General features: G+C 39.9%; 1 protein-coding gene across 1 annotated transcript; it reads right to left on the bottom strand.

The window, feature by feature from the left end:
• Positions 1-3,602: 3,602 nt before the first annotated feature.
• Positions 3,603-9,409, bottom strand: LOC131939322 (heparan sulfate glucosamine 3-O-sulfotransferase 1). Its single transcript, XM_059297547.1, has 3 exons — positions 8,338-9,409; positions 5,166-5,309; positions 3,603-4,413 (listed from the first exon to the last, which is right to left on the bottom strand). Exons 1-3 carry the CDS (start codon positions 8,898-8,900, stop codon positions 3,933-3,935), a joined length of 1,188 nt encoding a protein of 395 aa, XP_059153530.1. The 5' UTR covers positions 8,901-9,409; the 3' UTR covers positions 3,603-3,932.
• Between the last annotated feature and the right edge of the window lie 2,591 nt (positions 9,410-12,000).

The following is a 12,000-nucleotide window of genomic DNA, read 5'->3' as shown; positions in this document are numbered from 1 at the left end:
CATTTGTAGCAAAGTGGCGCGCCTTTTTGGAAACTTTTTTAAACTTCAAAGTTTTAAACATTGATTTGTTAAAAAATTACTTTGGTCGGCACATTTGAAACGTAAATCTCTGTGAATATTGTTTTTGCAATTACCAGTAAAACAGTGATCTAACCCATATCTTCTCATTAGGTCAAATAATTAAATTTTAAAGAACACAAAAAGTCAGTAGCTAATTAAAAGTGCATGGTTTGAAATGTAAGACTGATATTTAGTTACATGTGGGCTATTATTCCGAATCTTTTACTTTTACATCGAAAAGCTGGCCTTTATATCAACTCTGATTTTAAAAACGTTCATTATGCTGTAATACTTTAGCATTTATGATGACAATATATTTAATTTTGATTGTAGACAAAATATTTTTGTAAAAACATATAGTGTTAAGCTATTTTATTAGATTCTAAAGTAATTATTGATTTGTTTTGATATTCATAATAAAATATGTAGACATATACATAGTTATATTAAGATATTGATTATTTCCCCTTTTTCGCTAGTCTTAATATATGTCCCAGGAATTATTATGTAATTTTTTTACAAGGATTATTACGAAACAGATTTTGCCGCGTTCATTGTTTTTGTTGTAGTGTTTATATATATATATATATATATATATATATATATATATATATATATATATATATATATATATATATTTGTTTAGAGTGAAACCATTTTTTTTGTTTCGTCGGCCTACATTGTGTGTTTTTTTAATTTCTTCAGAGTGTTAATTTAAATTTATTTTACATCATATCGAAGAAATAACATACACCTAATATATATATATATATATATATATATATATATATATATATATATATATATATATATATATATATATACTTATATAGAAGATATTACAAATTCGGCGCCTTTTTTTGCTATTTCCGCTCCCCCTACACCGAAAACCTGGATACGCCTCTGACGTAGGCGCTTATATATATATATATATATATATATATATATATATATATATATATATATATATATATATATATATATATATATATATAAAGTTACATTTTTCAAGTTAAAAAACACGAAGTGGGTGGTTGTTGTGATGCGTGGCGTCCTGTGGTTATCGCAAACGCCGATGGATAATTAAATACAGCTGTTGAATGTTTTTATTTAATTAGATTTTTCCAAATGTCTGTCGCTCGTTTTTAGCAGGCCTCGTTTATTCAGTAAATATTGTACTAACTGTTTGCAATTTTTGGTTCCGGGGAAGAAATGGTTGCTGGATTTGTGAAATAATCATGTGGATGTTAATCTAATTCTATAGGCTACAAAGTTAGGCTACTAGTAGGTCAAAGTGCCTCTAATTCAGTGTTTCTTCCAGACTTTTTTCTCCGGGGAGGGGGGGGGGCACTTGAAATATTCGGGGGGGGGGGGGGGGGCGGTAAACTTTCTTCGGGGGGGGGGGGGGCGGACACTGTTAAAAGTATATATTTTCTATATAAATTATATAAATTTCATATCGAAGAGATGCCTGGAAGAAACTCTGCTCTAATTGTAAGTTATATAATAACTGCAGGATCTTTAAACTTTCTTCACCTATTTTGTGACTAGCGCAAGTCTAAGAGTGTTTCTTTTTTTATTTCTCTCTCTAAACCAAAACCAATATCTTCACATAAAACTAAATCTATACATTTGAACCGGAACCGAAAATCTACCTGCAGCCAATATTTAACGAGAAACTATAACTACGAGCCGACCCGCGGTGTATCATACGCCGCTATTTAGTTGTTATATTTTCTACTTTTCAGTAATTCATAATTTGTTAATTCGACAGTACCAATGCTGCCACTGAAAATATTTGCTTTAAAACACTACCCCCCCCCCCCCCCCCGTGAAAGCAGCCTCCTCTTAGTTACCTTCTCTAAGTTTAAAATCGTTTCAAACTAAATTATCTGCTTCTAATAGCCGTCACCAAACCCGGCTCTACGATTGTAAAATGTAAACATTTAGCGTGAACCACAGCTCACCAGGCCATGTGAGGTGGGGGGGGGGTGTGGTAGCGATAGAGAGGAAGAGAGGGGACTGCAAGGCGCGCTTGCAGCTTGTTTTCTAACGTCTCCCAGAAGAGAATTATGTATATAGATATTATATATGGAAACCCATTCTTATTCGTGTCCTGAAATTACACCGGAACTTCTGCTGCAACCGTAAATTTCATCGGCAAAATGCAATTTAACCTGAATTGGTACTTAAGAAGTTAAACTGCAACTGGACATCTAACCAGAACCCGGTGGTGTAGCTACCGTAAAGCTAGAGTAAACAAGGCCTAGGGACCCAAGGAACATAGGGGCCCTTTTGCTTCGTTAAAAACAGTTTAAATACACAATCAGGACGTATAAAATACAAAATGTACATTATTTAAAACTCCTCTCTCGTAAGTAGCAATAATTTTCTTCGCTGCCCATGTTTAACTCCGTTGTAGCATAGCGGCTGACGCAGGGGCCCACTGATAATTTTTTGCATAGGGATCCGAAAATCCTAGCTGCGTCACTGCCGGAACCTGAACTATAACTGAAACCGGAACCTATCCGGTAAATAAACTTAAATCGGAACCGGTATTTTAACTGAACTTGAACTTTATTCAGAATCGGAGTTTGAACCATAAATAACTATTTAGCCGACATCTTAACCTAAATCTAACCGGAACAGCAATTTAACCGGAATTTCTATTTTTTCTCAAACGGGAAATTTCATTGGATCCGGATCAGGAAATTGACCCGGAGCTGCATAGTTGTTTTTTTTTTTTTTAACTGAAACTAGAACTTCAACCGTAAGAGGACGTTTAGAACTTTAACCTGAAAATTTTATTTGGAAATGGAGATTTAACCGGAAAAATAACTTTAACAGGACTGTAACTTTTACCGCAATCAGAACTTAAATTTAAAACCGAAATTTATGGCGAACCGAAACTTAATTGAAACCGTAAATTTAATCTGAACAGAAATAAAAACCGGAAACAGGAACTTTACCCGCAACCTGTATTTTAACCGGAATACAAAATTTGCCAGTATCAGTAAGGGGTCATCCATAAATGACGTCACGCTTTTTTGACGATTTTTACCTCCCCCCCCCCTTCCCTCCGTCACACTTCGTCACAAAAAGCCAGACCCCCCCTAAAATGACGTCACACCTCAACCTACAACCCCCCTCAAAATTGCAGTTGAATTTTTTTAAAACATTGATATTTTTCCAAAATCTTGTCTAAACTATTACAATTTATTAAAACAGTTATCTAAAACGCGATAAAACGTCTAAAATTCGTTTTCTAACATTGCTTTTTTATAATGAAAAAAAAAACAACAACTAAAGACGTAATTGAAGACAAAATGTTATCGTAAAAGGAACTTTTTCCGAAGACAGAAATTCAACAAGAAACGGAAATTAAACAGTTAACCGAGCTTTAACCGGAGCCGAAACAGTAACATAAACGAAATTAAACGGAAACGGAATTTTATCCAAAACCAGTATTTTATCTGGATGAGAAAATGCAACCCAGTTTTAATGGTTGACACAACCCAGTTTTGATGGTCATAATAAATTAAAAACCATTGTTTATTAAATGGATATATATGTATATATTTCAAAGTTGCAAAACATTAAAATGTTAACAATTTCGTTTATAAAAATAATTATCGGTACCTTTGTCGATCTTATTTCAGGTATCAAAATGAAATTGATATTGTAGGACAAATTAAAGCTAATTTATTAAAAATTATATCGCTTTCACTCGATAGTTTCTTACATCCAATCAATGATACGAAACAAAAATATAATCACACAACAATATGCATCGATGAAATAAGAGCACTCACATTTCTACCCATACACTGTGCTAATAAATAAAAAATGTTTAGAACAATGGACAAGTGACATCAGTCTATCGCGTCGCCCCCCTCTTTCTTCTCCCAATCAAACTTCTGCCCGATGAGGTCAAAGAGCTTCTGGTTGTGTGGCCTGTAGAAGTCGTACAGCATCTTCTCGTCTGCGGGCGGCAGGTCCGGGTGCTTCCAACCCTTGAACTTGGTGATACACTTGGGACTGGCGTTAGCCTCGAATCTCTTGAAGCAGTAAAAGCCCCAGGTTTCGTTCAGGTAAAAGTTCTCCTTTGTCAAGAGGTGCGGCAGGCCCAGGAACGATTCCACCTTGACCAAGACGCTGAGCGGGTCCTTGGTCAGCTGCTCGTCTCCCAGGATGAGGATCTGGTCCCGGGGGAAGGTCTGGAACCAGGGACTCAGGTGCTTGTGGTACACGCCCACATCCACGGCATTGATGGTGGGGTCGAACTTGTGGGTCGTCCTGTTGATGTACATCATGGTGATAGGGCCTCGCTCGTTCTCGGCCACAAAACGGTGCCTGGGAAGGTAACAGACACAGAAATAGTAGGGTCACCTCAGTTATCGCTAGCATTAGCAGGGTCAGCTCAGTTACTGCTAGCTTTAGTAGGGTCAGCTCAGTTACTGCTAGCTTTAGTAGGGTCAGCTCATTTATTGCTAGCTTTAGTGGGGTCAGCTCAGTTATTGCTAGCTTTAGTAGGGTCAGCTCAGTTACTGCTAGCTTTAGTAGGGTCAGCTCAGTTATTGCTAGCTTTAGTAGGGTCAGCTCAGTTACTGCTAGCATTAGCCGGGTCAGCTCAGTTATTGCTAGCTTTAGTAGGGTCAGCTCAGTTATTGCTAGCTTTAGTAGGGTCAGCTCAGTTACTGCTAGCTTTAGTAGGGTCAGCTCAGTTATTGCTAGCATTAGTAGGGTCAGCTCAGTTATTGCTAGCATTAGTAGGGTTAGCTCAGTTATTGTTAGCATTAGCAGGGTCACCTCTGTAAGCGCGTAATTACTCACCTCTGTACGCGTGTGATGTACTCACCTCTGAAAGCGTGTGATGTACTCACCTCTGTAAGCGTGTGATGTGATGTACTCACCTCTGTAAGCGTGTGATGTACTCACCTCTGTAAGCGTGTGATGTACTCACCTCTGTAAGCGCGTGATGTACTCACCTCTGTAAGCGTGTGATGTACTCCCTTATGTAAGCTACTCACCTCTGTAAGCGTGTGATGTACTCACCTCTGTAAGCGCGTGATGTACTCACCTTTGTAAGCGTGTGATGTACTCACCTCTGTAAGTAGGAGGAGACCAGACGATCGACTGGGTTGCGGACCAGAGAAATGAGCTTGACCTTCGGGAAGTGCTGGTGGATCTCCTTCAGTGCTTTAGCTGACAAGACGTAGTCAGGTGACTTCTCAATGGTGATTTGGTTGCTGGTGGATAGCGAGACATATGTACACACAGCTTTACTTAGGCACATTTTATGTATATATATATATATATATATATATATATATATATATATATATATATATATATATATATATATATACATATACATATACATATACATATACATATACATATACATATACATATACATATACATATACATATACATATACATATACATATACATATACATATACATATACATATACATATACATATACATATACATATACATATATATTCTAGCCTGTGGTCCATTCTTTCAGTAGGATGGTCACTGTATTCTAGCCTGTGGTCCATTCTTTCAGTAGGATGGTCACTGTATTCTAGCCTGTGGTCCATTCTTTCGGTAGGATGGTCACTGTATTCTAGCCTATTCTTTCGGTAGGATGGTCACTGTATTCTAGCCTGTAGTCCATTCTTTCGGTAGGATGGTCATTGTATTCTAGCCTGTGGTCCATTCTTTCAATAGGATGGTCATTCTATTCTAGCCTGTGGTCCATTCTTTCGGTAGGATGGTCATTGTATTCTAGCCTGTGGTCCATTCTTTCGGTAGGATGGTCATTGTATTCTAGCCTGTGGTCCATTCTTTCGGTAGGATGGTCACTGTATTCTAGCCTGTGGTCCATTCTTTCGGTAGGATGGTCATTCTATTCTAGCCTGTGGTCCATTCTTTCGGTAGGATGGTCATTGTATTCTAGCCTGTGGTCCATTCTTTCGGTAGGATGGTCATTGTATTCTAGCCTGTGGTCCATTCTTTCGGTAGGATGGTCATTGTATTCTAGCCTGTGGTCCATTCTTTCGGTAGGATGGTCATTCTATTCTAGCCTGTGGTCCATTCTTTCGGTAGGATGGTCATTGTATTCTAGCCTGTGGTCCATTCTTTCGGTAGGATGGTCACTGTATTCTAGCCTGTGGTCCATTCTTTCGGTAGGATGGTCATTCTATTCTAGCCTGTGGTCCATTCTTTCGGTAGGATGGTCATTGTATTCTAGCCTGTGGTCCATTCTTTCGGTAGGATGGTCATTGTATTCTAGCCTGTGGTCCATTCTTTCGGTAGGATGGTCATTGTATTCTAGCCTGTGGTCCATTCTTTCGGTAGGATGGTCATTCTATTCTAGCCTGTGGTCCATTCTTTCGGTAGGATGGTCATTGTATTCTAGCCTGTGGTCCATTCTTTCGGTAGGATGGTCATTGTATTCTAGCCTGTGGTCCATTCTTTCGGTAGGATGGTCATTGTATTCTAGCCTGTGGTCCATTCTTTCGGTAGGATGGTCATTCTATTCTAGCCTGTGGTCCATTCTTTCGGTAGGATGGTCATTGTATTCTAGCCTGTTGTCCATTCTTTCGGTAGGTTGGTCACTGTATTCTAGCCTGTTGTCCATTCTTTCGGTAGGATGGTCACTGTATTCTAGCCTGTGGTCCATTCTTTCGGTAGGATGGTCATTCTATTCTAGCCTGTGGTCCATTCTTTCGGTAGGATGGTCATTGTATTCTAGCCTGTTGTCCATTCTTTCGGTAGGTTGGTCACTGTATTCTAGCCTGTTGTCCATTCTTTCTGTAAGATGGTCACTGTATTCTAGCCTGTGGTCCATTCTTTCGGTAGGATGGTCACTGTATTCTAGCCTGTGGTCCATTCTTTCAGTAGGATGGTCACTGTATTCTAGCCTGTGGTCCATTCTTTCAGTAGGATGGTCACTGTATTCTAGCCTGTGGTCCATTCTTTCGGTACGATGGTCATTGTATTCTAGCATGTGGTCCATTCTTTCGGTAGGATGGTCTCTGTATTCTAGCCTGTGGTCCATTCTTTCGGTAGGATGGTCATTGTATTCTAGCCTGTGGTCCATTCTTTCGGTACGATGGTCATTGTATTCTAGCCTGTGGTCCATTCTTTCAGTAGGATGGTCACTGTATTCTAGCCTGTGGTCCATTCTTTCAGTAGGATGGTCACTGTATTCTAGCCTGTGGTCCATTCTTTCGGTAGGATGGTCACTGTATTCTAGCCTGTGGTCCATTCTTTCGGTAGGATGGTCACTGTATTCTAGCCAGTGGTCCATTCTTTCGGTAGGATGGTCACTGTATTCTAGCCTGTGGTCCATTCTTTCGGTAGGATGGTCACTGTATTCTAGCCAGTGGTCCATTCTTTCGGTAGGATGGTCACTGTATTCTAGCCTGTGGTCCATTCTTTCGGTAGGATGGTCACTGTATTCTGGCCTGTGGTCCATTCTTTCGGTAGGATGGTCATTGTATTCTAGCCTGTGGTCCATTCTTTCAGTAGGATGGTCACTGTATTCTAGCCTGTGGTCCATTCTTTCTGTAAGATGGTCACTGTATTCTAGCCTGTGGTCCATTCTTTCAGTAGGATGGTCACTGTATTCTAGCCTGTGGTCCATTCTTTCGGTAGGATGGTCACTGTATTCTAGCCTGTAGTCCATTCTTTCGGTAGGATGGTCACTGTATTCTAGCCTGTGGTCCATTCTTTCGGTAGGATGGTCACTGTATTCTAGCCTGTAGTCCATTCTTTCGGTAGGATGGTCACTGTATTCTAGCCTGTGGTCCATTCTTTCGGTAGGATGGTCACTGTATTCTGGCCTGTGGTCCATTCTTTCGGTAGGATGGTCATTGTATTCTAGCCTGTGGTCCATTCTTTCAGTAGGATGGTCACTGTATTCTAGCCTGTGGTCCATTCTTTCTGTAAGATGGTCACTGTATTCTAGCCTGTGGTCCATTCTTTCTGTAAGATGGTCAATGTCTCCTAGCCTGTGGTCCATTTTTTCGGAAGGATGTCAGGAAAGTAAAAAACCTTATTACTGTTCGTCGGTTCGTCGCTTCTCCCCAACCCACTGAAAATATTTTTCAGTTGGATGTGTATGTGCCTGTGTGTGTGTACAAACTAGGAAGCGTTTGCGCCTTTATATGTACTCACCGCTTCACTCCCCCCCCCCCCCCCAATACCCCCACACACTTTTCTGTTCTAGATCCCACTTAAATCGCACTTTTACAACTGACCTGTAGGAAAACGGCATCTGTTCGAGATACCACTTATACCCCTTCTCAAAGAGACTCTCGACGTTGTAGAAGTGCATCTCGTTGGTCTGGGCGGCGATGTAGGGGTGCAGGGCCATGAATGTCAGCAGGGCGCGGGTCCCACACTTGCCGAAGCCTATGATGACACACTGGGGGAACCGTCGTATCGGGCGGTCGTCGGGCGGCGGGACATAGATTGGCCCCCCTGGTCCGGTCTCTTTTTGTTTTGTCTCTGTTTTGCCGGCGTCAGTTTTTACTTGACCGCCTTTAGGTTGGACATCGTCTACTTCCGGCAGCTGGTCAGACAGGAGTTGGCTCTCGCCTAATGTATCGGCTCCAGTCTTCTCTTTCGGCAGTTCTCGTTTGACCTCGATAGCCCGTATCTGGCCAAAGAGCTGCTGCGGGTCGTCTAGACGGCTGGGGTAGAAGGACACCCTAGAAGTGAGCCCCCACAAAAAGGCTCCCAATGACAACATGACCAGCATGCCGACTGCGGGAAATAGCGAGGTCAATGACCTCCTCTTTAAACGAACTAACATCTTCATTTTAATTGTCAGTCAAGTTAGGTAGGAAAAAAACAACTTTGAATTTGTATACCAGCGAATCTAAACTGTATGTGAAACCAAATCACATATTTGTTCAATTTCTAGAACTAAAGACAGCGCGAATGCTCTTTCTTGACAAAATAAATCAGCAATGAAATAGTTAGATGACGCAACATGAACAGAAATATTTCTCTCAAATGTCAAGTTCCTTCTAGTACTCTTTCATTGGGCACGAACACTCGCGCCTTCAAGATGGCCTCATTAACGCGCTGATTTTATGTCAGTTAATAACTAATTTAATCAAAAAGTTAAATTTAATTGTAGTGCTGCTTTTGTTCGAAAATGTTTCCACTAAAAATGTACACAGAAAACCACACTAGTTGAAAAACAATGAAGGTCCACTGAGATGTATCAAGCGAAAAGTTGGCCAAACGAAATATGAGTGTAAAACTTGCAAGCAATCTGTGTTGCAAATTTTGCCGTAAGTAAAATGTTTTTGGTCGCATAAAAAAAACCCAGCTGGACAGTGAAGAACAGTGTTAGCAGTTCGATACAATTGATTGAGCTTCGAGCAGCTCCTTTATGGGCTGAGCGTTTTAAGAAGATAGTGTTAAAATCAAATAAATTTCACCAGATACTGCAGATCGTTATCTGACTAGACAGGGGGGGGGGTGATCGTTATTTACCCGGAGAATAAATAATTAGTTTTCATAAGGACGACTACATTTGGGGGTGGCGGGGGTGGGGGGGGGGGGGTGAGGAGGTGATTGTTCTGACTGGTTACCTGGCTGGTTACCTGACTGGTTACCTGGCTGGTTACCTGGCTGGTTACCTGACTGGTTACCTGACTGGTTACATGGCTGGTTACCGGAATTGTTACCTGACTGGTTACCTGACTGGTTACCTGGCTGGTTACCGGAATTGTTACCTGACTGGTTACCTGGCTGGTTACCTGACTGGTTACCGGAATTGTTACCTGACTGTTGTTCTGTTTGGTCACGCATGTAACCCTGTTCACCTGCTGGCCAGCAGAGTTAGGACAACATTGCAACTGTTTTTGGTCATGTTATTCCTTTTGTCATCTGCTTTATTTTATAATAGGTTGGATGACAGAGGCTCTCGTTTTGCCAATAGTCGCTTTGTTAATGTTATCGGCAGACATCTCTTAAAGTTGATGATGTAGAAAACTTTAACTAAAGTGTCTTGTAGCCGTTTATTTCATTAACTTTGTGTATAATTCAATACTTTAGCTAAAAATGATAGTTTATTTCACAGCTTTTGGCGCCCCCTTAGGGTCGGCCCCCAGGGCTGCCACCCCACCCGCCCTGCCCTAGCTACGACATACGTCTACGCAGTGGCGTAGCGAGGGGGGGGGGGGGCGGGGGGTGCGGACCGCACCTGGTGACACCATTTAGGAGGGTGACACCAAGGCAAAAAATAGCAAAATATAGAGAGAAAAATGATATATCCACTTAATTAAGTGATTAATTCGAGTGTTAAAAAGTTTTTTAAGAGCAAATTTGACAAATCCCGACAAGGGTGGAGGGGTGTGTGCAAATCGAAAGTTTGAGGGGGGGGGTGTGCAAATCGAAAGTTTTATGGGGGTGCTAATCGAAAGTTTTAGGGGGGGGGGGTGCAAATCGAAAATTGACAGTTTGTCCCCGACCTCGCTACGCCACTGCGTGTACGTATACGGTTCGTGCCCCAGTCAACGGATAAAACTACAGAGAGAAGACAGCAAAAACTGACGGGCGTTTAGCATCTTTGTTATGGTCAACCATGTAGTAGTACCATGGCCGGTAGTTCTCCAGTTTATAATAAACAATTTCATTTTCAAACTTTCATTCAACTCGGTCTGTTCACTCACTCAGTATATATATATATATATATATATATATATATATATATATATACTAGCCGTCCCGGCCAGGCCCTGCTCTGGCTTCTGTGAAAAACCTTTCTGTTAAAGACCATTACCTGTGTGTTTAGTAATCATCATAAACCCGGCATTGCCCACCCAAACCACAACCAACCAAAACCAAAACAACAAAACGCAAACATAACGCTAACACAATTACAAATACAAACGAAAACAAAAACTTAACAACAAACCCAACCACAACCACAAACACCAATACAAACACAAAGAAAAAACAAACAAAAAAGCAAACGAAAACAAAAACCTAACAACAAACCCAACCACAAACACCAATACCAACAAAAAAAAAACAACGAAAAAGCAAACGAAAACAAACCAAATCCAAACGCAAAACCAACCAAAAACACAAATACAAACCCAAACAAAGAAACACAAACAAAAACGAAAAAAGAAAGAACAAAAACGAACCAAATCAAAACGCAACCACTAACGCAAACCCACCTAAACACAAAGAAAACACTAACGCGAACATAAACGCCCGGGGCGGAATCACCTGTTTTAGCTTAATGAACGACTATAGTACCCCAACTTATTCATAGTCTTTTGCACTCACTTAAACGAACGCGCCTGTTTCAATTTGATGAACAATTTTAATACTCCAAGCTTATCCGTAAAATACCTACAACATTTGCACTTGATCAATCCCCGCTAATTATGTAATTATTTTTTTTTCCCAACACCAAAACAAAGTAATTAAAAAGTAAATACTTTTCCACAAAATGCAATGGTTTTATAAAGGGAAGTAATTGTGTTTTTCCTAATTTATCAAAGGGAAGTAAGTGCTATAGGACTAAATAAAGACATAATTAGAATTTTTGTAAAAGATGATATATTTTTTAAAAACTTGTGTTTAATGAACATGCCGACAATTATTACTATAATTTGAAAAATGAAAATTATTTCCCAACACTTTCAATAGTAATTTTTTAGCTCATAAATTTAGACAAATGCGCACGATAATTTTCTAACTTTTAAATTCGTACACTTCCAACGACATACAAATGCATTACATACAGAACTGAGCTTTATATATTAGATATATATATATATATATATATATATATATATATATATATATATATATATATAGACACATTTATATTGTGTGTATGTAAGTGTGTATATGTTTTTATGTGTATGTCATTTTGCGTGTGCCTCACT

This window comes from Physella acuta, unplaced genomic scaffold, assembly GCF_028476545.2.
Source record: "Physella acuta isolate Inbredline_101_S28 unplaced genomic scaffold, ASM2847654v3 ptg000275l, whole genome shotgun sequence".
NCBI lineage: Eukaryota > Metazoa > Mollusca > Gastropoda > Physidae > Physella > Physella acuta.
The sequence above is the reverse complement of the archived record's forward strand: the minus strand, read 5'-3'. Positions and strand labels throughout refer to the sequence as shown.